We start from the raw sequence: 25369 nt of genomic DNA on the forward strand, positions 1-25369 counted from the left end.
CATGCCATATGTCTTCTTCACTATCCTAACAACATGTGTAGCCATTTTCAAGGCATAATAGACTTGAACCCTAAGATCCCTCTTGTGTTGAACTCCATAGCACCCTGGCATTATCATCGTGCTGTCCCTTTACATTTGGTCTCCAACGAGCAATGGCTCATATCTAACCAGGTTAAACTCCATAATCATACAGTGCTACAGCACAGATGAGCCCTTCAGCCCATCTACTCCATGCCAAACTGTTTTTCTGCCTAGTCCCATCAACTGGTATCTGGACCATAGCCCTCCATACCGCTCCCAATCATGTACCTATCCAAACTTCCCTTAAACCTTGCAATCGAACCCACATCCACTACTTTGGCTGGCAGTTCATTTCAGACTTGCACCATCCTCTGAGTGATGACCTTCCTCCTCAGGTTCCCCTTTATTATTTTACCTTTCATCCTTAACCTATGACTTCTATCTCTAGTCTCACCCAGCCCCAGTGGAAAAAACCTACTTGCATTTACCCTATCCATGCCTTTCATTATTTTGTAAACCTCTATCAAATATCCCCTCATCCTCCAGGGAATAAAGTCCGAACCTGTTCAACCTTTCCTTATAACTCAAGTCTTCAAGTACCAGCAACATCTTTGTAAATTTTCTCTGCACTCTTTCAATCTTATTGATATCTTTCCTGTATTTAGGTGACCACAACTGGACACAAAACTAACCAACGTCTTATACAACTTCAACATAACATCCAACTCCTGTACTTAAAATGAAGATTTATGAAGGGTAGTATGCCAATAGTTTTCTTTACGACCCTATCTACCTGTGACACCACTTTAACGAATTATGGACCTGCATTCCCAGATCCTTTAGTTCTACTGCAATCCTTAGTGCCCTTCTGTCACTGTGCAAGACCTACTCTGGTTGGATTTGTCTGTATTAAATTCCATCTGCCATATTTCAGACCATTTCCATAGCTGGTGCAAATCCCTCTGCAAACCATGATAACCTTCCTTGCTGTCCACTGCATTCCCAATCTTCTTGTCATCCTGTACTCAAATTTATGAAAGCCAATGTACTGTACACTGTTGGACTGCTGCCCTGGCTTACATGGCCAACTACCATCTATGAGGTCACTATGTCTCATGTAAATCAGCTGGAGAGGCTGGTGAACTCGCATGTGAGGAAGTAGCTTGGGCTACCAAGACACCTTAGCAGCATAGGACTTTACGGGAACGGAGCCCTTTCACTGCCAATTTCTAGCCTGGTGAAGGAACCCAAATGTGCCAAAGCAAGGCTGGAAATGACACTCAAATAATCCCGGGACCCAATCGTAAGAGGCGTTCCTCCTGCTCTAGCAGCAGGGAAGAAATGGACCCCAGCGGCAGCAGTACTGGACGCAGAAGCCACCCTCCGACTCCGGGACATATGCCCAACAGGGCAGAGTAGGCTTTGGCCTTGGAGTGATGAAACCTACCTGGCAAAAGGCTACTACAACTGAACGCCAGCACGTGGTGGTGGAGGAGGTGTGCCACGAAGAAGAAGCAGCCAGATGTGCCAAAGCAATGTCCCAAGCCAAGCAAGGCTGCTGGATGAAGTGGAAGGGTGTTGAGAGGAGGAAAATCACATGGAGTGAGCTGGGGAGCATGGAGTCAAACAGACTGAGCTTCATCATCAGAGCAACATATGATGTCCTGCCCGCTCCTACGAACCTAAATCTTTGGCTGGGAGAGGATCCAGCCTGGCCTGTGTGTGCAGTTCAGGCATCCCTCAAGCACATCTTGGTTAGTTACAAGACCAGCCAGATACACCTGGTGACACAACCAAGTGCTGAGGCGTTTGGCAGCTGAACTTGAGTGTAAGAGAGTAACCACCAACACCAGGCCTCTCAATGCCCAGACAGCGGTCCCACAACTACCATCCTTCATCCGGGAAGGAGAGAAACCGGGGGCTAACCCCTTGCCTCATGACTCATGCCCACTGAGTGCAGCCAGGGACTGGGAAACGCGTGTTGATTTAGACCAGAGACTTACCTTCCCATCTGAAATTGCAACGACCAACCTGCGGCCTGACCTGTTCCTTTGGTCCAACTCCTGTCGGCGCGTCTTTATCATTGAGCTCACGGTCCCCTGGGAGGATGCTGTGGATGAAGCTTACGAACGGAAAAGGCTGCGATATGCTAACCTTGTAGCTGAAGCAGAGGACCGAGGCTGGAACGTAAAAGTGCGCCCATTCGAGGTGGGGTGCAGGGGCTTTGTAGCCAGTTCCACCGTACGGCTGCTGAGGGAAGTAGGGGTCAGAGGGCAGGCCCATAGGAAGGCAATCAAAGCACTTGCTAATGCCGCAGAAATGAGCAGTCACTGGCTGTGGCTGAAAAGAAGGGGTGCTGTCTGGGCTGCCAAGTGACCACCTAGAGACTAACCATGTGACACACACCCAGGGCTGATCAGCCTGTGGTGGGCCTGCCTCGGCTGAGGGTGTCTTGTGATAAAAGGCCGAAACACTCAGTAATGTCGAGGTACACAACTGAAGATGTGTTGTAATGGTAGTAACATTACTTAGTGGTCATCTTTAAGAACATCCAGTCCTATTAAACAAACTGTATTAAATTCCATCTGCCGTATTTCAGACCATTTCCCCAGCTGGTACAAATCCCTCTGCAAGCCATGATAACCTTCCTTGCTGTCTACTGCATTCCCAATCTTGTTGTCATCCTGTACTCAAATTTATGAAAGCCAATGTGCTAAAAGCTCTCTTTACAATCCTATCTAACCATGACACCACTTTCAAAGAATTATGGATCTGTATTCCCTCTCCACCACACTCTTCAGTGCCCTACCATTCACTGCATGCCCTACCCTGGTTTGTCTTCCCAAAGTGCAACAGCTCACATTTGTCTGAGTTAAATTCTATCTGCCATTTTCCAGCTGGACTATTTGTCATTTCTCTGCCTATATCTACAACCAATTGATATCCCACTGCATCCTTTGGCACTCTAATACTATATCCACAATACAGTAAGAAACCCATGCAATCATAGAGGAAACATGCAAGCCCCACACAGACAGCAGGCAAGGCCAGGGTCGAACCCTGATCTCTAGAGCAGTGAGGCAGTGGATCTACTAGTTGCACGACTGTTTGTTTAGTGACGCCAAATGTACAGTCGCAACCCATTTATCCATAGCATGCCATCCCATTCACATGACTGCTGGGGTTTCTGCTAAGTCAGTCAGTGACTGTTTGTAATGAACATCTGAGCTTTCAGGGCCCAGTTAACCAGATTGTGAAACTGCCTTGCCTTAGAGAATGGAATCTTTAAAAGGAAGCTGGAAAAGATAGAACACATTGACGAGTTTGGTGATATTAGGATCAAAAAGCAGTAAAGCTGCCCCTTATTGGTCACTGTTACCAGTGACCTGGGATCACACCCACTCCTGATCATTTCAGGCTCACTGTTGGGCTTTGGAATAGGGCTGAATGCGTTACACCAATTTATTGGGGACACACTTAATTTTGGAGTTGAGGACACCATAATAGCGTAGCAGATAGTATAACATTATTATAGTGCTTGAAATCTGCTTCAATTTCCACCGCTATCTGTAAGGAGTTTGTACGTTGCCCCATGAGTGTGCATTTTCTCTTACATTCCAAGGGTTAGTCAATTAATTGATCACATGGGTGTAATTGGGTGGTGTGGGCTCACTGGGCCAGAGGGCCTGTTATTGTGCTGTATGTCTAAATAAAACAAGAAAGTTGGCACCAGCGATTTCCTTCCAGTTCGTCTACAAACAGCTTATTCTCCTTATGTCTTTCTTTTCTTTTCAAGGGGGTTGGGATCAGTGCAAATCCATGGTCCACAATTTAAATACAGTACTTGGCAAGCAGTGGGTTTTTGGACCAGCTGTGCAGCCCAGTGCTTCAACTATCTCTAGGAGCGGCCTGGAAAACTTGCACCCTCAGGGAGTGGCCCGGTTTCTTGCCTATTTCACTGACTGAAGCATCCAGACAACAGGCAATGGGTTTGCTAATCACCGGCTGCCATCAGAAGAAGGCCTCTGTACTCAAGTGTTCCCTCTCTCTCTGATGGAGAAAGAGAGAAGCAACGTGGAAGATTGCAACACCAGAACAAGTTTCTGGTCTCCACTTTCGTCGTTGCAGGAGCAACCTCTCTCTCTCCGCTGATGGCGAGAGGGAGCCTGCTTGAAGTGCTGCGTTATGGACTGTAGCTTTGACGGACTCTGGATCGCGGTCTCTTTGGGGACTTCTACTGCTGCTTGCACGGGGGGAGGTCAGTGCCTCTGCTGACATGAGTGGGAGGGGAACAGGAGGGGCTTTGATGTTTCTATCATTTGTTCTATGGGGTTCTTGTTTCGTGGATGTCTTCATTTCATGAAGAGTAAGAATCTCAGGTCGTATACCGTATACATTCTCTGATATTAAAATGAACCTTTGAAATATTCCAGAAAGATTTTAGTGATGCAACAATGAAGCACTTGTAGTTTTGGCCTTCTGCAAAAAAAAAAACTGTTGCATTATCAGAAGTCTTTAACAGTGACAGAATAATTTCAGGAAGTTATTTTAAAAATTAAATGATTCTTGAATTTATTTTAAAAGGAAAGCTTAGATGACAAAGTATAAGCATAACTGGTTTGGCCTCAGCTGAAAGATTGCAATCAATCTGAGACCCACAAGTGCGTCAAGAGAAGGTGGTCAAGGTCTTTGAGGAGGTATAAAAGAGATTTATTAACGAGATGTATTGGAAGGATCCAGGGAATGAGGAATATCACCAGAGGAGCTATGACAGCTCTCCTTAGAACAGAATATTCACAGTTACGTATGACTGAGGAGCAACATGAGGGGGCACTTCTTCACTGAGAATTTTGCAAATGAGAAAAAAAGTTGCCAGCAGAAGTGGTGGGCGGGAGTTTGATTTCAACACTTAAGAGAAGTTTGGATAAGTGCATGGATAGGAGGAGTATGGAGGGCTATGGTTCATGTGCAGATCAATGGGACGAGGCAGAATAATAGTTTGGCATGGACTAGATGGGCCAAAGGACCTGTTTCGGTGCTGCTGTATTCTATGACAGATAGAAGGAGGAGAGCTGGGTACCTGTGATCAGAAGACACGTGTTTAGGGAGATTGGCTATGAAATCAACATTAGGAATCATTTAACAGATCAAGTTGTGATGCTCCAGAGAACTTTACCTTAAGGAACAGTAGAAAAAACTGTGGTGGTCCAGAGTACTTCGCTTTAGGGGACAGTAGAATCAATGGGCTTTACTAATGGGCATAAAGATTATTTAACAAGAAACGTCTCTCTGCAAAACATAGCTCAGCACATCATGGAAATCAGCCTCCTCCACTCCAGGAATGCCTTCCAAACTTCTCAATGCCGTGGTAAAGTAGCCGGCATAATAAAAAACCCCATCCACCCCAGATATTTTCTCTTCTTCCCTTTCCAATCAGGCAGAAGATACAAAAGCCTGAAAACACCTACCACCAGACTCAAGGACAGCTTCTATCCCATTTCTATACTGAATAGTCTCCTTGTCTGATAAGATGGACTTGGCCTCACCATCTAACATGTTGTGACCTTGCACCTTAGTATCTGCCTGCACTGCACCTTCTCTGTAACTGTAACACTTTATTTTGCATCCTATTATTGTTTTCCTATGTATTACTGTAGAGATGGTATGCAGGTCAAACTTTTCACTGCATCTCAGTGCACCTGACAATAATGAACCAACTTACCAATTTTAGTAGGGTGTCTAAAACTAGACAGTAGGTTTGGGCAAGGAGGTTTTGAGGGGATCAATGGGGCAAGTTTCTTACTCTGAGTGGTTGGATCTGGAACACAATGACTGAGCACGTGGGGAAGGCAGAGACTTTCACACGGACCATCTCAATCAGCATGTAAATCACCAGGGTAAAAGTCACTGGTAAATGGAATTAGTAATTCCAGGCTGTCTACAAGAAGGGTCAGAGCTGTCTCTATTTCCTGAGGAGACTGAGGCCCTTTGACATCTGCCGGACGTTGCTGAGGATGTTCTACGGGTCTGTGGTGGCCAGTGCTATCATGTTTGCTGTCGTATGCTGGGACAGCAGGCTGAGGGTAGCAGACACCAACAGAATCAACAAACTCATTCATAAGGCCAGTGATGTTGTGGGGATGGAACTGGACTCTCTCACGGTGGTGTCTGAGAAGAGGATGCTGTCTAAGTTGCATGCCATCTTGGTCAATGTCTCCCATCCACTACATAATGTACTAGGTGGGCACAGGAGTACATTCAGCCAGAGACTCATTCCACCGAGATGCAGCACAGAGCGTCATAGGAAGTCATTCCTGCCTGTGGCCATCAAACTTTACAACTCCTCCCTTGGAGGGTCAGACACCCTGAGCCGATAGGCTGGTCCTGGACTTATTTCATAATTTACTGGCATAGTTTACATATTACTATTTAACTATTTATGGTTCTATTATTATTTATGGTGCAACTGTAACGAAAACCAATTTCCCCCGGAATCAATAAAGTATGACTATGACTACTACTATAATGGATAGGAGCTTGGTGGTGGGCTGAAGGAATTGTTTCTTGCTGTATGACTCTAAACTCCCAATTCTACAGATGAAATCTCACCATTTAGGCAGAAAACTAACAAAGAATTAACGATATTTGTTTCTTAGTTTGTTTCAGCATGGTACTGATATTGACATTAGATTATTATTGTCACATGTACCCAGATACAGTGAGAAGCTTGTCTTACAAACTGTTGATACAGATTAAATCATCGCACAGTACATTGAGTTAGAATAAGGTATACTTAACAATGCAGAATAAAATGAACTGGAAGAGTATAGTGCAGGTAAACGATAAAGAGTCCATCTTGTTGTACAAGGTCCGTTTAAAAGCCGGCAACAGCAGGGTAGAAACTGTCCTTGAGCCTGGTAATAGGTGCTTTCAAGCTTTTGTATCTTCTGCCCAATGGGAGGAGGAAGAAGAGAGAATGCTCGGTGTGGGTGGGGTCTTTGATTATGCTGACTGTTTCAGGCAGCAAGAAGTATAGAAAGTCAGTGTAGGGGGAGTGGGTTCTTGTGATGTGCAGAGCAGTTGCGATATGAAATCGTAACGTATCGAGACAGAATGAATGTTTTCTACAGTACATTGTTAAAAATTGGTAAGAAACAATGAGAGCCTGCTGAATTTCTTTAACTTCCTAAAGAAGCAGAGGCACTAGTGACATCAACTTTTTGCCCATGACATCAACTTTTATATCAATTATTGAATAATTGATCATATCAAAAGCAGCTGAATTAAAACCAACAAAAAGCTATCAACTTATTGGGGTCTTTCAGGACAAAAGCAATATGAAACATATCTTGCAATCGTAAAATTGTTTCCCTGATGGTTCAGTGAGTTTAGAAAAACAAGGGGGGGATTAAACAGCGAATTCATTGAAACCTACCAAATATTGAAAGGCCTAGACAGAGTGGACATGAGAGGATGTTTCCAGTAGTAGGAGAGTCTAGGACCAGATGACACAGCTTCAAAATGCAAGGACGTCCCTTTAGAACAGAGATGAGGTGTAATTTTTTAAGCTAGAAGCTGGTGAATCTGTGAAATTCATTGCCATAGACAGCTGTGAAGGTCAAGTCATTGGAGTATATTTAAAGTGGAGTTTGATATGTTCTTGATTAGTAAGGGCATCAAAGGTTATGTAGAGAAGGCAGGAGACTGAGGTTGAGAGGGAAAATAAATTAGCTGTGATGGAATAGCGGAACAGACTCAATGGGGCGAATGGCCTAATTCTGCTCCTACGACTTTTGTCTTATCCAGGGATAACACAGGACAGAAGCACCCCAGCTTTAATCCCTAGCCCTATGTGGAGTTCCAAGTATCAGCTGGACATCAGGAGTATCATAGCTGGGTTGAAAGGAACTCATCAGTGCTTCCCATTCCAGATTTAGAGAGGGATGTAGACATCTGTGGCCAGGTAGAATTGAGAGTGGCCATCCTGAATGGTGTCACACACAACTGAGTTAGGCACCGTAGACCTATATCCCAACAAAGAGTCACACACTGGAGAAAGGGAGGGAAGGGTAAGAGAAGGGGACTTTATAACAGAAAAAGAGGTCCAACCAGGCAAGTTTTTAATTGTAATAATTGTTAACTAGAGATTGTACTCCACACACTTTGAGTGGGAAGAGATCCATCTTCATATGGTTAGGCATGAACTGCAGAACATTTAAACCAGACCTGATGGTTCATGATCTTCAAAAGAGATGCAGACAGGCTCCCCATCCATTACAACTCCTTTTCAGTCCAATTATCCTAGCTGCTTCTTTCTCAGGCAGTAACTAAAGAACCTTTTTCAAACGATAAGACCCGCATTAAAACACGTAAGTTCTTCCTTGTAGCTTCTCTACGTTCCTTCTTTACCCAGGCTTGATACTCTTCATATTTATACAATGTCCTTGGCAATGGCATTCAATGTTCGAATCTTACAGATGTCTGCCACTTTCACGCTGTACTCTGGCGGGGAGAGGGAGGCTCCCATTGAGACCGAGTTGTTTCTATTGAGAGAAGAAGAAACAAACAGGTATTATCCCACTGCAGCTCTAATTGACCATCGCTACCATCTGATCATATCCTCCATTGCATCTGCCTGGTTAGTAAAGATGTCCCGTGTATCTTTGGCAGGTAAGACCACCTTGCAAGATTTCTTTGGAGATATGCAAGAAGATATCAAAGTGGGGACAGAATACTGTTCACTGATCAGTACAGTAGTGATATACAGGTAGACCACGGTGCATTGTGTTTAGCTACAGTAGTGCAATCACTCGAGTTGAGTATGTTCTCCCAAGGGGTTGTCTATTGGTAGGTTCTCAGGTGGCTGTAGAAGCCGATCTGGGATCAATATATCCTGGTGCATTATGAGGAAGAGTAAGTGGTGACTATGGTTGATACTCATAGCTGCTGCTTGTTCAACTATAGAGAACAACAAGAGACCTTTAGGGCTTTAGATTCATTCAGAATCAAATTTAACATCAGCATATGTCTTGAAATTTGTTAACTTTATGGCAACAGTACGATGAAATACATGATAAATAAATATAGTTAAAGTATATATATGTCTATTAAATAGTTAAGTTAAATTAAGTTGTGCAAAATAACAGAAATAATAGTAGTGAGGTAGTGTTCATGGGTTCAATGTCCATTCAGAAATCAGATGGCTGAGGGGAAGAAGCTGTTCCTGAATCACCGAGTGTGTGCCTTCACGTTTCTGTAACTCCTTTCCGATGGCAACAGTGCGAAGAGGGCATGTCCTGGCTGGTGGGGATTCTTAATGATGGACGCCGTCTTCCTAAGGCGCCGCTCCTTGAAGATCTCTCGGATACTACAGAGGGTAGTACCCATGACAGAGCTGATTAATTTTACAGGTTTCTGCAACTTATTTCAATCTTATGCAGTAACACCCCCATACCAGACAGTGATACAGCCAATCAGAATTCTCTCCAAGGTACATTTGTAGAAGTTTTTGAGTGTTTTACTTGACAAACCAAATTTCCTCAAATTCCTAATGAAATATAGCCGCTGCCTTGTCTTCTTTATAGCTGCATCAATATGTTGCATCCAGGTTAGGTCCTCAGAGATATTGACACCCAGGGACTTGAAATTGCTTATTCATGCCACTTCTGATCCCTCTATGAGGATTGTTTGTGTTCCTATGTATTACCCTTCCCGAAGTCCACAATCAACACCTTAGTCATGCTGATGTTGAGTGCGAGGCTGTTATTGTGACACCACTTAACTAACTGGTATATCTCATTACTGTATGCTCTTTCATCACCATCTGAAATTCTGCCAATTATGGTTGAATCATCAGCAAATTTATAGGTGCTCTTTGAACTATGCCTAGTCACACAGTCATGAGTGCAGAGGAAGTAGAGCAGTGGGCTAAGCACACATCCCCGTGGAGCGCCAGTGTTAATTGTCAGCGAGGTGGAAATGTTATTTCTAATCTGCACAGTTTGTGGTCTTCTGGTTAGGAAGTCAAGAATCCAATTGCAGAGAGAGGTACAAAAGCCTAGATTCAGCTGCCCATATCTCAGTGACAGACCTCTTAACATAATGACCTTGATTCCAAGTGGTTTAATATTAAAGAGGTAATATCAGAAATATTTAGCAGGTCAGACAGCATCTACAGAGAGGGGAAGAAGAGTTAATAGTTCAAGCTGAATAACTTTCACCAGCTGAAAGCCATTAACCTACATCATTCGCAGGGAGTTCATCTGGTTAAAAAACACCCATTTATGGACACTCCTACATTTAAACAAGCTCACAAAATATTCTTGAATTTAAAAGTCATATGTAAGTACATATGTTCATTCCTATGAATGGCAAAAACAGTTTCTTTTTTAGTACCTGCTCTTTCTTATAATTCCAAAGCACATTTGATGCTATTTGTTACAATACTGTGGAGGTATGGTTACCATAGTAAGTAACAAGGAACAGGCCTCATGTGAGGAGCTAGATGACTGGAGGATGAAAAGCATGGTTCCCCTTTTCAAGAAAGGCAGCAGGAAAAAGCCTACTCTAAGACTGATCTTAGAGTAGGTTAAAAGGTAGACACAACCCATGATGTTGTGCCAACCTTTTAACCTACTCCAAGATCAATCTAATCCTTCCCTCCCTCAAAGCCCTCCATTTTTCTTTCATCTATGTGCCTATCTAAGAGTCTCTTACAAGTCCTTACAAGTCCCTAATACATTTGCCTCTATCACCACCCCAGGCTGTGTGTTCTATACTCACTGTACAAAAAATCTAACTCTGATATACCTCCTACTCTTTCCTCCAGTCACCTTAAAATTATGTCCTCCTGTATCTTTTGTGCATTTTATGACTTATGGACAAAATTAACATGTTTAAAAGAAAATCTGCTCGTACACTTTGTTGCTGTGTTTCTCTCTCCCTACAGATGTTGATTAACCTGCTGAATATTTCTAGCATTCTCTATTTTTATCTCAGATTTTCCAGCATCTGCTGTATTTAGTGTATAAGATGATGACAGGCATTGATCCTGTGGATAGTCAGAGGCTTTTTCCCAGGGCTGAAATGGCTAGCATAAGAGGGCACAGTTTTAAGGTGCTTGGTTTTATTGTGTTTCTTTGTAGTTACTGTGGATGCACATAAGAAAACGAATCTCAGGGTAGTACATAGTGGCATATACTTTGATAATAAATTGACTTTGAACTTTGAAGAGTACACATGGCCAATTGATGGTGCAGTAAATCAACTCGGCCTCCGACATGCGAGGGACACTCTCTTTTGGACACGGGTTTTCGAGAGCACATGCTTTCATCTGGGCAAGCTCAGTTTGAAACCCCCCAACTATAATTTGCTCATCATATACCGTTACTAACATGACTCAGTAAAAACATTTAATCATGCTACTCTATTGTCATTCTTGCCCCGTGCATACGTAACAAGGACCATTATTTATTGTGACTCAGCTTAAATTATTGATTTTACTTAGAGATAGAGCGCAAAGCAGACCCTTCTGGCTCAGTAAGCCGCATTACCCAATAAACCACATACTTAACACTAGCCTAATCACAGGATAATTTAGAATGACCAACTTACTTACTAACTTTAGATTGTGGGAGGAAACCAGAGCACCTGGAGGAAACCCACATGGTACTGGGGAGAATATACAAACTCCTTACAGACAGGGTGGGAATTGAACCCAGGTCACCAGCACTGTAAAGCGATGCGCTAACCGTTCTGCGGCCCCTGACAGAATATTTATTTATTTATGCTAGTAGTCATCAACTTTTTTAAGCCCAAGATCCCCTACCTCAACCTCAGTGAAAGGCAAGATCTACCTACTAAATCGTTTATAGAGAAAAAACAGGTCAGATTGTACTTCCAATTTGAGGCCTTTTATTTGGGCAAATTGTATTTGAATTACACAAAATACTTTTGTCAAACTTTCAAATTCATTCAAACAAGAAAAGACTGTAACTAGCGTATCAAACAGGCCATAGCTGTCTTTCTTTAAGAATATTACAATACTTCACACCTTTAATTCTAAGTTTCATTATTTAACTTTATTTCAACACGAAAAATAAATGAATAAAGATTGACTGTTGCACTCAGTGTGATGACTGGGGCTGAATACTTTCTGATAGTTCCCTGAAATTTGGCTCATAACTACAGACAGCCAGTCTGAGACAGTCTGTGAGGTGTAGGGTTGCCAACTGTCCCGTATTCCCCCCACTAAGGTAGAGCGTTCCCATGAAACCTTTTGTGCCAAAATGCTTTACGCCAAAGAAGCAATTACCATTAATTTATATGGAAAAAATTTTGAGCGTTCCCAGATCCAAAAAAAACCTACCAAATCATACCAAATAACACATAAAACCTAAAATAACACTAACATATAGTAAAAGCAGGAATGATATGATAAGTACACAGCCTATATAAAGTAGAAATAATGAAAATTAAGTCAAAACCAATTCATGGGGTAAAAAAATCAACGTACGCGCATGCACACACAGGTGCCTGCGCAAGGCTTCATGGTCATTGTAGTCTTTTTGGGGTAAACACAAATGTCCCGGGATTTGACTGCTACTTTTGTCCCTTATTTGGGAGTGAGAAAGTTGGCAACCCTAGTGAGGTGTCTATATCAGTAAGTCAGCTCCTGTACTTAGATTTAATAATTTTCGTCTGCAAAAATGCAATTTCACATAGATAAGTTGACCCGAAGTAGGCACTGACTTTTAGTGCTATAAAACTAACGCGCACACCGCGCATTGCTTGGCCCCATCAGTAGTAATTGCCACCAGTTTATGAATGGGGATGTCATTTTCACGGACATATTTTTTAAACTCATTGTAAATATTCTCACCTCTCATTCTTTCCTTTAATTGCAAAAGAGTGAGGAAGTCCTCCTTTGTTGTAAAATCCTGGAAAGCCATTCTGACAAATACAACAAGCTGAGCTGTTTGCATTAGATCCAGGGATTCATCGAATTGTAGTGAAAAATATTCACGTCCTCTGACGGTGACTCTAACCTCCTTGTCACTGTCGCAGGGCCAAGCAGTATATTACGTATTGCAGTTGTGATGCCGTTTTTGTTTTTAAAGTCATTAAAAACAGTCTCTGCGGTAATGACCATTACTTCCTTGAATAAATCGCCATCTGTAGAAGGCTTCTTGTGTTTAGCCAAAAGGTGACTTACACGAAATGATGCTTCAATAGCAGACTTATTTTGAGCAGCATGTTATGTGGAAAACGATTGCTGGGCCTTCAACCCCGATTTCAGCTCAACTTTCCAGGCACGAATTGAGCTCTTTGGGGGGGGGGGGGGGTAGGTGTCTTTAAATTTCTGGTGATTGGTGTTGTGGTGCTGCTCCAGATTCCCTTGTTCAGTCAGTGCTTATGTTTGGTGGCACAACATACGTACACACTTGTCTTTCACCAAGGTAAACAGAAATTCCTCTTCCCATTCTGGATGGAATTTGTATGTTTTCACCTTCTTTTGTGGAACCTCCGCCAGGCTATCAGGGTATCACAAGCGATTGCCGATTGCGTCACCTCTGACCTGAGCCGACATTCACCTAATTAATTAGCTTGTTTATTTCGGCTTTTTTACTTAAAGATGTGCTGTGTGCATCCCGACTACTGCTGCACCCCTGCATGCTTCACAGCCCGGAGGTTGGGGACACTGCCATATATTGATGTTCGCAACAGTCTGTACTGTTACCTAATCTAATTGGTCGCTTTGATGCAGCACAGGCTACGCTGAAAACACGGTGCATGGTGGGGGAACTACACACATGTGCACTGGGCAGAAAGAATGGACCTAAACCCCCACAACCCGGAAACAATCTTTCTTTACAAACAGCTTTTTAGTGAAAATATTGCTATATTACCATTATCCAAATTAGTATTACTTACTTTTATAATGCTCACATTACAACAGTATTTGTGTATTTATTTTTGATTTTTCTTCGGGATCTACTAGGAAAGTCTCAAAGATCGACTGGTCGATCGCGATCGATGGGTTGGCGACCCCTAATTTATGCTACATTGTATCTGCCTCTGGCAGCTTATCAAAGGTTACTACAGAGAAAAAATTAAGTTTTTATTATACTTGTGGTAAGAAATTCACTAATGTGAAGCAAAACCGAATTAAAAATGGATGCTGTTCCTAAAATAGTATCAAGTGATAGATACAATCTTCCCTCAAACTTTATACATCCAGTGTTAGAATCAATCGTTTAATTTGCCTTACCGAAACTTCATTAAAGAGTCTCGGGAAGATCGAGCAGAACAGTGAAATTCGCAGATGCCAGAGCCTTCCAGAATCCGCTGCAGGTTTCTTTCTGTTATTCCGCCACCTAGGCAGAAAGACAGACAAGATACTTTTTGTTACACAGGCAGAGCACACCACCGAGAGAGCACCCCGAGGTCAGGATCGTATCTGCACTGCTGGGACTGAGACAACAGCACTACCTGCTGTGTCACTTAGGCAGCAAGGTTACCTATTGCGCAAAATGACTGAGGAGTCATACAGTTATGCAGCATGGAAACAAGGCCCTTCGGCCCATCTTATTCATGCCAACCACCGTCCCACCCTGCCTTGGTCACCATTGTCCCATATCTCTCTAAATCTTTCCTATCCACGTACCAGCCTAAGTTACATTTAAATAGTTACAGAGCACTAAGGCACAGAAACAGGCCTTTCAACCCATCTAGTCTGTGCCAAACTATATTTCTGCATAGTCCTTGTACCTGTACCTGGACCATAGCACTCCACACCCCTCCCATCCTTGCCCCAATCCAAATTTCTCTCAAACGTTGCAATCAAACCTGCAACCACCATTCCCACTGACAGCTTGTTTCACGCTCTCCTACAATTGTAAACTCTACATGATACCAATCTCTAGCAGCTCGTTCCATATACACACCACCCTCTGTGTGAAAATTATGCCACTGAGACCGCTTTAAACCTTTCCTCTCTCACCTTAAAACTATGCCCTCTGTTTTTAGACTCCCTCCCCTGGGGAGAAAGACTCTGAATACCCACATTATCTTTGCCCCTCAATATTTTATATACCTCTGTAAGGTCATCCTTCAGCCTCCTGCACTCCAGGGAAAACACTGTCAAGCTATCCGCTCCTTCCTTATTAGGAACACTGCAAATTGGAATCAGCTTCAGCCTCGAATTCTGTTTCCTCACTTCATTTTAAATCTAGGTCAATGTCAGACTGAGGCGTGTGAGGCTCCCTGCCCCCATTCTATCAGAGCACCACTAGCTGTATTACCGTCTGGTAAGGGAATTGCAAGGCATCTGACCGCGAGCCCCTGAAACGGATTGTGAGGACTGCTGAGAGAATCACTGGGGTCTTTGTCCACACCCCTCCCCAGAAGTGCTGCATTCGCAGAGCCCTCAGCATTGTCAAGGACCTCTCCCATCACTCCCACTATCTCTTTGTCTATCAGCCAGGAGGTACCATAATACTAGAACAAGGACAGTTAGGCTGGATACAGCTTCTTCCCCAGGCTGAGACTTCTGAACACCTTGCTGTCACCTAGTACTATTACAGTATTGCACATTTAACTGTATGTGTAAGTGCACTTGATGTCAACTTGCAAATTTTCAGAATACCTTTTCTTTATCTGTTAATATTACTACATCAATAATATTTTATACGCTATATGTGATCTATCATTTTCACAGATGCTGCCTGACCTACTGAGTTCCTCCAGCATTTTGTGTGTGTTGCTCTGGATTTCTAGCATCTACAGAATCTCGTGTTTACAGTTTGCTGCTCCTTTGTGAAGTCTCTTCAAGGGATGCCTATCCTGAAGAAGTTTAAACCTTCTTTTCAACGAGATTTTAGTGAGATCCTCTCTCACTGCTCTCCCTCTGTGATCTCTATTGCCCTCCAGCTCTTCGACCATGTGCTCACCCAGACCCACAACCTCAGCCATGTATCCTTCCTGGGAACTTGCATGAGGTTCCTTCTTCTCCAGCTCTTCCCACCCACCTGGCTTTATCTATCACCTTCTAGCTCGACCTCCCTACCCTCCTCCCCACCTTTTATTGGTGTCTTCCCCCTTTCCTTCCAGTCCAGAAAAAGGGTCTTGGCCCAAAACATCAATACATTTCCATCGATGCTGCCTGACCCACCGAGTTCCTCCAAAATTTTACGTGTGTTGCTCTGGATTTCTAGCATCTGCTAAATCTCCTGTGTGTATGTGATATAAAGTACTGTGGAAAAAAGTTTTATATATAGCTAGGGTGCCAAAGACTTTTGTACAGTGAATGTGTTAATGTTAGAGAGGTTTCATAGGAGGTTCACAAAAATGATTCCAAGATTGAAAGGCTTGTCATATGAGGAGTGTTTGATGGCTCTGGGCCTCTGCTCACTAGAATTCAGAAGAATGAGGGGTAACCTCATTGAAACCTATCAAACATTGAAAGAATGTGGAGAAGATGTTTCCTCTTGTGGGGGAGTCCAAGTCAGAACAGAGGGGCATCCTTTTAGACTGGACATGAGAAGTAATTTCTTTAGCCAGAGTGTGGTTAATCTGTGGAATTCATTGGCACAGGCAGCTGTGGAGGCCAAGTTATTGAGTATATTTAAGGCAGAGGTTGATAGGTTTCTGATTAGAAAGGGCATGAAAGGATATATGGAGAAGGCAAGGGATTGGGGCTGACAGGGAAAATGGATCAGCCATGATGAAATGGCGGAGCAGATTTGATGGATCAAGTGGCCTAATTCTGCCCCTACGTCTTATGATTTAATGGTCTTATAGTGTTGTAGTAACTTTATAATGGAATGTACTATACTGCCACAAAAAACATATTTCATAACCTGATTCTGCTATGGGTCTCTAATGTGGACTGAGAGTGGGAAAGGGGGCAGAGAGAGGGAATCATAGCTAGGAAAAGGTGAAGGTAGAGGAGAGGGAGTGGGATGCAGAAGAGAGACATTCTGTAATGATCAATAAACCAATTGTTTGAAATCAAATTGCTTTACCTGATGCCTCAGGGCTGGGTGTGTCTGCAACTCCACCACTACCATGCCCTGGCACTCCCTCTCTGCAACAAGTCCCCCACCCCTCCCACAGCTCTCCACCCTTGCCATTCCCAACATCTTCTGCTTGCACCAGATTTATAAGCTCACTCTCCACTCCACATTGACAAATACAGTACTGTGTTTTGCACCTTGGTCCCAGAGGGATCTTGATTCATTCAGCTGTATACATGTACACGGATGTTTGATATAAACTTGAACTGGAACGTTACTGCCTTTCCAAAAGCTCCCTTCTGGAAAGTACTATAGGGTTATTACAGCATCTTAAAAGTTCCTTCCTCTAGCCAGTTAATCTGAACAACCACTCTAGTTAGCTCTCCCCCCCGCCATCTGTTACTAACCCTGTCAATGCACTGCAAACACTCCAAGTCACTTTTACAATGCTGTTTACAGTGTAAATACATGTTGGTTTTGATGTATTTATACACATTTTATTCCCTCTCTCTACTTTAACATTTAACTATATTTTTATATAATTCTTTATCATCGTTGGATGTTGTTGTCTTTTGTTGAACGTGGTGTTCTGACTAACACTCCACAACAAATTCTTAACATGTAAATATATACGGCTAATAAAGTTGATGCTTGACCCTTGACAGTGAGTGTGGAGTGAAACACTGACACCTACTGGCTCTTTCACCAGAGGAAAAAAGCAATCATTTAAACCTTAGAGATGGGTATGGCACAGGAACACAAGAAAATAGGAGCCCTTTGTTGCCTCCAAGCCGTCGCTACTCCCACTATCCCCTCCTCCACCTATCATCCCTCCTCACCTGGACGCAGCTATTGTGCCTCCCAGTTTTTCCCCACCACCACCACCCCACCCGTTTCCTCATATCTTTATCCAGCTCAGATTAAAAGTCTTAACCTAATCGTTTTAACCCTGCAGATGTTGCCTGACGTGTTCAGCTCCTCTAGCAGTTTGGGTTTTTTTTTCTTTATAAGCAGCTTCTTCCCCCTCTGCCATCAAACCTCTGAATGGACATTGAACCAATCCATAAATACTACCTCACCATATCTGCTCTCTTTTTGCACCTATTATTTATTTATTATTGTAAGTTAATCTTGCACACACCAATATTCTTCATAACATCCAAAAAACTGGACACTGCCCTGTTTACAAGACAAAACTAAAACTGCTTCTCGGAATTAGGTGCCAATTATTGGCCAATATGTAAGCCATTTATTGGTATGGACTGGATAGGGATGAGTCACCTGCCCCTGGTGCCCCTTCTTCCCTTTCTCCCATGGCCCACTGTCTTCCCCAGTCAGGTTCCTCCTTCTTCCACCTATCACCTCCCAGCTCTCACTTCAACCCACCCACCTTCCCCCTTCATCTGGTCTCACCTATCATCTGCCCACTTGTACTCCTCCCCCTCCCTCCCCTTCTTATTCTGGCTTCTAGCCCCTTCCTTTCCGGTCCTGACGCAGGGTCTCAGCCTGAAACATCAACTGTTTATTCCCCTCCATTCGTGCTGCCCAAGTTCCTCCAGCACTGTTTGCATGTCGCTCAAGATTCCTAGCACCTGCAGAATCTCGTGTTTAGTTTGCAACTATCAGTTCTAGTCAAACAACAAAGATATTCATCAAAAATTCACTTAGTTTACTCAATAGAATTGACAGAAAGTAGAAAATCCTTTCTTGAGTGGGGTGACAACATGCAGGAGCTGTTACAGATGTGTTATAGTTTAAAGGAGCGATATAGCATGACACAGGCCATTCAGCCCAACCCATCCATGTTGACCACAGTGCCTCCCCAGCTAGTCTCCATTTTCTCCATTCTACACATGTCCCTTTAAGCCCTGTCCCTTCAAATGTCTACCCAAGTACTTCTTAAATTTAAGAAACTTGTACCTGCCTTAACCACTCCCTCTGGCAGCTTATTCCATGAATTCATCAATCACCCTCTGGGTGAAAACGTTGCCCCTCAGGTCCCTTTTAAATCTTTCCCTTCTCTCCCTAAACCTATACCCCATACCCCTACCCTGGGAAAAAGGCTGTTACTATCCACCTTATCCATGTCTCTTATAATATTAAACATTTCAGTAAGGTTGCCTCTCATTCTCCCACATTCGAAGGAATAAAGACCAAGTCTGGCCAACCTCTCTCTACAACTGAGGCCTTCTAGTCCTGGTGACATCCTCATAAATCATCTCTGGATTTGACCCAGTTTAACTATGTATTTCCTATGATGGATTGACCAACACTGTGTATGGTACAGCACAGTTCACTATACAACACACTGTGCACAGTGTCACCAGTCCTATCTGAATTTGATTGAATTACTAATGAAACTTACTTACAAACAAACTTAGTTCAATTAAACTGGATGATTTGGCTATCAGCAAATTAAAAATAAAACTGGCTTATATTCTATGAGTGACCCAGTTATTAAGCCATTGTTTACCACAATGGTCACATAGTTAAACTGGGACAAATACAGAGAAGATTTACGAGGCTGTTGCCAGAACTAGAGAGGGAGAGATTGAAAGTATCATGACTGGTTCTTCCTGGTCTGGTGCAGCAATTCAAATGCAATGGAACGCATGAAGCTGCAGAGGGAAATGGACTCATCCCAAAACATCACGGGCATATCTCTCACTACCATCGGTAGTATCTATAGGAGGCACTGCCTCTGAAAGACAACATCTGTCATTAAAGATCCCCACCATCTGGACCATGCCACTTTTTTGTAGCTACCAGAGGGTATAGAAGCCTGAAGTCCCACACCACCAGATTCAGGAACAGCTACTTCCCTTCAACCATTCAGTTCTTGAATCAACCTAGCAAAAATGTAATCATAATAAACACTGTGAACACTGATGACTTTACTCTAAAATTAACCTTTTTTTGTTCTGATTGTATTTTCTTGCCAAAAAATGTATAATTTAAGATTTTTTTTCTTGTGAATCCTGTATATATATACACCTGTGATGCTACTGTAAGTTTCTCATTGCATCTGTGCACGTCTTTGTGCATATGACAATAAAATTGACTTTGAAGAGCCACTGATAAAAACACTCCATTTTTACGAAAATAATTTTTCATTACAATCTGAATTACACCCCACCAGACCCTGCTACCTTCGTTACAACAAAAGTCATTAAAATAATTTGAAATGGAAAAGGTGGTTACCTGCTACAACAATTATCCTTTGTTTTGCCTGAATAACATAAATGGAAACATAAATGAAATTAGTGACTAGAATGAGGGAACTACAACGGGGCCGAAGTTTGGACCATACAGATGTTGATTACACTAGGAAAGAGAGAAGCAGAAATATGTTAATACAGAGACATGCAGCTCTGGAGTCAATTTCCAGGGCCAAAGGGTCTGATATCTAACAAAGGATGTGCTAGCATTGAAGAGGGTCCAGAAGAGATCTACAAGAATGATCACAAGAATAAAAGGGTTAATGTTTGATGGCTCTGGGCCTGTACTCACTGGAGTTTAGAAGAATGAAAGGGGTGGGGGTATCTCATTGAAACCTTTGAATATTGAAAGGCCTAGATAGAGTGGACCTGCAGAGGATGCTTCCATTGTAGGGAGAGTCCAGGACCAGAGAGTGGTAAATTTGAGGAATTCGTTGACACAGATGGGTGTGGAGGCCAAATCATTGAATATATTTAAAGTTGAGGTTGATAGGTCTTGATTAGTAAGGGCGCCAAAGGTCATGGGAAGAAGGCAGGAGAGTGGTGTTGAGAAAGAACTCAGCCAGGATCGAATGGTGGAATACTCAAAGGCTCGAATAGCCTTTGTCCCATGACCTTAGGGATTTGAGGCTGAGGCAGAAAACAACGCCAGCCTTGAGGACGAGGCTGGATCACTAAACAAAATCTCCCATCCTTTTAAAGTGATGGAAAACTGCAGCCCATATCCAAACTGCAACAACTCCCCATTGACTCAACCTTTATTCTCACCTTTGTTTTCAATTCTTTCTCTTGATTCTCCATCTCATGACCTCATCAGAAAACACTTATTCTCAGCCATTTGTAAATATAGTTAGTAGATAACATCATGACCTTCTGAATAACTACTGTAGAGTGACAGAGCAATACCACACAGATACAGGCCCTTCAGCCTGTCTAGCCCGTGTTGACTATGGTGCCCATACAGCTAATCCTAATTTTCTACATTTGGCCCAAATCTCACCCTTCCATGTACCTATCCAAGTGCTCCTTTAGTAACGCTATTGTACCTGCCTCAAACACTTCCTCTGGCAACTCATTCCATACACACGCCATCCTCTGTGTGAACAAAATGCCTCTTAGTTCCCTTCTAAATCTTTCCTCTCTCACCTTAAATCTACGCCCCTAGTTTCCATGAGGAAAAGACAGCTACTGTCCACCTAATCTACGCCTCATGTAATGTTAAACGTGTGTAAGGTTGCCCCTCTTTCTCATACGTTCCAAAAATAAGCACCAGAATGATAATTTATCAAATACCTTTCCAATTCACATCCCCTGAACATTTATTTACCTCAATGAACTGCCCGAATTAGACAGATCATATTTACCTTTGACAATTCACCTTCAGGTAACTTATTTTCTCTGTACTTACTCATTATGTCTGCTGAAAAGTCACCATTAGGACTATCAGAGCTGCCCTACATTCTGCAGTGGTTACCTTCCTTTACTTGTATTCTCATTCTCCAAATTCCTCTCTTTTGTTCATCTTCTGTCTAAATGCCACCACTGGCCCATCAGCAGTTTAATCTCCACCATACCCCCAAATCTCCCACCGTTTCAGAGAGATTCTCTTTGTCCTGTCTGACTCTCCCCCACCCCACTGTCCAAGTTAAAACTACCTAGTTTTCTCTCTTAAACACAAGAGATTCTGAAGATGCTGGAAACCCAAAGCAACACACACAAAATGCTGGAGGAACTCAGCAGGTTAGGCAGCATCTATGGAAATGAATAAACGGTCGACGTTTCGGGCCAAGCCCCTTCTTCAGGACTGAAAAGGAAGGAGGAAGATGCCAGAATAAAAAGGTGGGTGAGGGGAAGGAGGATTAGCTAGAAGGTGATAGGTGAACTCAAGTGGGTGGGGAAAGTCAAGGGCTGTAGAAGAAGGAATCTGACAGGAGAGGAGAGTGGACCATGGGAGAAAGGGAAGAAGGAGGGGCACCAGGGGGATGTGACAGGCAGGTAAGGAGGAGAGGTAAGAGGCCAGAATAGAGAATGGAAGGGGAGGGGAACATCAACTGTGGGAGAAATTGATGTTTTCTCTCTTCCGCAGATTTGACGCTGAACCTTTGACTCTATTTCTCTTCTCATAGGTGCTGCCTGTCCTGTTTTTCATAGCTTTTGTTCATCTTGTGTTGACTACCATCAATGACCCATCAACAGTAATGATCTCCACAACCTATCCCCAAAGTCTTTCCTGGCCTCACCCTGCTAAAGAGAAATTCTCTTTTGCCCTGTCCATCTCTCCCACACCTTCTGACCAACTTAAAACTACCTTTGTTTGACAACACATCTTTGACCTAAAACGTCAACTATGTTTCTCTTTCCACAGATGATGCCTGACCTTCTGAGTGCTTCCAACATTTTCTGTTGACCACACAGAACTACAGCACAGTACAGGCCCTTCAGACCACAATATCATGCCAACCTTTTAACCTACTCTAAGATCAATCTAACACATAGCTCCTCCATTTTTCGATCACCCACATGCCTATCTAAGAGTTTCTTAAATGTCTCTAATCTATCTGCCTCTACCACCACCTCTGACTTGGTGTTCTACGTACCAACCACTCTCTGTGTAAAAAAGCTTAACTCTGACATCTCCCCCCCCCCCCATACTTTACACCAATCACCTTAAAATTATGCCAACTCACGTTAGCCATTTGTGCCCTGGGAAAAGGCCTTTGGCTATCCACTCTATCTGGTGTACACCTCTATCAAATCACCTCTCATCCTCCTTCACTCCAAACAGAAAATCCTTAGCTCACTCAATCTATCCACACAAGACACACTCTCTTATCCAAGCAGCATCCTAGTAAGTCTCTTCTGCACCCTCTCTAAAGCTTCCACGTCCATCTGATTATGAGGTGAACACTTCATTACATCGACACTTAGAGCCAGAGATCTGTGACGCAACAGTTTTCTGCCTGTACCTCTGTTCTACAGGAGAGAAGCCACTTGCTACAGGTATTTCTCTGTGCTAATGGCTCTAGTATAAAAGTCATCACTTCAACGAATGTAGATAACAAATCTTGGACTCACCTGTTCTACCAGGTGCCTGAGAGTCGGCAACCCCTCAAGGGCAGTGCTGTCACATCCGCTGGTGAGGACACGGTCAAAGCCCAATGAGATGAGACATTCCAGTGCCGTGGAGGGGTCATGCACCATATCAAAAGCTGAGGGAATACAGACAAGAATGGGTGTCAATGACGTAAATCAGTCACAGATTGGGAGAATACAAGAAAATGTGGCACATGAGGTCTTCTTCCACTGATTTGAAATCTACAGTCTGAGCTCCACCACAGGCACTAGCCTCCCCAACATCTAGGACATCTTCAAAAGGTGGTGCCTCAAGTAATCAGCATTCATCATTAAAGACAAAGGTCTTTTTACTTGTCAAGAGTTTTTTTCTAGATTGTATGTTTGCTTGTTATCTTGAACATGCTGTGTGTGCCTTCTACTGGAGGAATGCTGTTTTGTTCAGCTGTATAAATGTATGGCTGAATGATAATTAAACTTGAACATGAACACATACATCGAAATGCAACACTGTCTGCCAAATAAACTTTGAATTTTGATTGTGCTGGGCAGCCTGCAAGGACCCTCACGATGGGCATGTCCTCACCAGTACACGTCCTCTTCACATTATTACTATCAGGAAGGAGCCTGAAGACCCACACTCAACAGTTCAGAAACTACTTCTTCACTTCCGCTGTCAGATTTCTGAATGGTCCATAAACTCATGAACACTACCTCACTATTCATCTATTTTTAGCACGGCAATTTTTTTTTTTGTTTTCGACGGTACCGCTGCCACAAAATAATAGATTTCACAATATAGATCAGTGATAATATATATTCTGAATCCCAACAACAGTTTGGCTGAGGGAAGCAAGGTTGTCATTCTTACAAGACTGCTAATGACACGGATCTAGAATGTTCTAGGGCTTTGGTGTCTCCATACCAGGCTGTGATGCAACCAGTCAATATACTCTCCAATGCACATCTATAGAAGTTTGTCAATGTTTTAGATGGAATTCCAAATCTCTACAAACTCCTAAGGAAATAGAGGTGCTGATGTGCTTTCTTCATAATTACATTTATGTGCTGGGCACAGATCCTCTGAAATGATAACACCAAGAAATTTAAAGTTGCTGACTCTGTCCACCTCTGATCTTCCAATGACAACCGGTTCATAGACCTCCAGTTTCATCTTCCTGAAGCCAAGAATCGGCTCTTTGGTCTTGCTGACATTGAGTGAGAGGCTTTTGTTGTGGCACTCAGCCAGATTTTCAAGCTCCCTGCTATATACTGATTAGACACCACCTCTGATTCAGTCAATGACAGTGGTGCTATCAGCAAACTTAAATATGGCATTGGAGCTGTGCTTAGACTCATAGTCATAAGTGTAAAGCAAGTGGAGGCTAAGAACACATCCTTGTGATACACCTTTGCTGATGGAGATTGTGAAGAAGATGTTGTTGACAATTGGAACTGACTGGGCTCTGCAAGTAAGAAAATCGAGGATCCAATTACAAAAGGAGGTATTGTGGCCAAGCTACTGAAGCTTACTGATTAATTTGAGGAGATGATGGTATTGAATGGCCAAGATGTAGTTAATAAAGAACATCCTGATATATGCATCTTCACTGTCCAGATGTTCCAGGGTTGAGTGAAGAGCCAATGAAATGGCATCTCCTGGGGACTTGTTGTGCCAGTAGACAAACTGAAGCAGATCCAAATCACTTCTCAAGTAGGAGATGTAAGTGCTACTGGACAATAGTCGTTGAGGCAGGTTACCACATTCCCCTTAGGCACCAATATAATTGAAGCCTGTTTGAAATGGGGGGTATTTCAAACTGCCAAAGCAAATGGTTAAGGATATCAGTGAACACTCCAGCCAGTTGATCAGCGCAGGTCTTTAATACTTGGTCAGGTACCACATCTGAGCCAGATGCTTTCTGTAGGTTCACACTCCCGAAGGATGTCCTCATATCCACCTCAGAGTCAGAAATCACAGGGCCATCAGGGACTGAGAGAATTTGTGAAGGTTCCACCATGATTTGACAGTCAAAACGTGCA

The 25369-nt window shown here is 43.0% G+C and overlaps 1 protein-coding gene across 16 annotated transcripts in view; it reads right to left on the bottom strand.

Annotated features, from left to right (window-relative positions):
* Positions 1 to 8119: 8119 nt before the first annotated feature.
* The window catches only part of cutc (cutC copper transporter homolog (E. coli)), a 40458-nt gene continuing 23208 nt past the window's right edge, over positions 8120 to 25369 (bottom strand). For 14 of the 16 annotated variants that reach the window (XM_072238967.1, XM_072238962.1, XM_072238974.1 and 11 more), the window contains 4 exons: positions 23330 to 23463; positions 20238 to 20265; positions 14291 to 14396; positions 8120 to 8564 (listed from right to left, as the gene is read on the bottom strand). In XM_072238967.1, coding sequence (XP_072095068.1) covers positions 8453 to 8564; positions 14291 to 14396; positions 20238 to 20265; positions 23330 to 23463 — 380 coding nt within the window. In that variant the 3' untranslated portion in view covers positions 8120 to 8452. Of the gene's footprint in view, positions 8565 to 11923; positions 13598 to 14290; positions 14397 to 20237; positions 20266 to 23329; positions 23464 to 25369 lie in introns of those variants that run through there. The other 2 variants (XR_011882666.1, XM_072238973.1) reach the window with 2 other exon arrangements.

The sequence above is a fragment of the Mobula birostris genome, chromosome 21, assembly GCF_030028105.1.
Source record: "Mobula birostris isolate sMobBir1 chromosome 21, sMobBir1.hap1, whole genome shotgun sequence".
Classification (NCBI taxonomy): Eukaryota; Metazoa; Chordata; class Chondrichthyes; order Myliobatiformes; family Myliobatidae; genus Mobula; species Mobula birostris.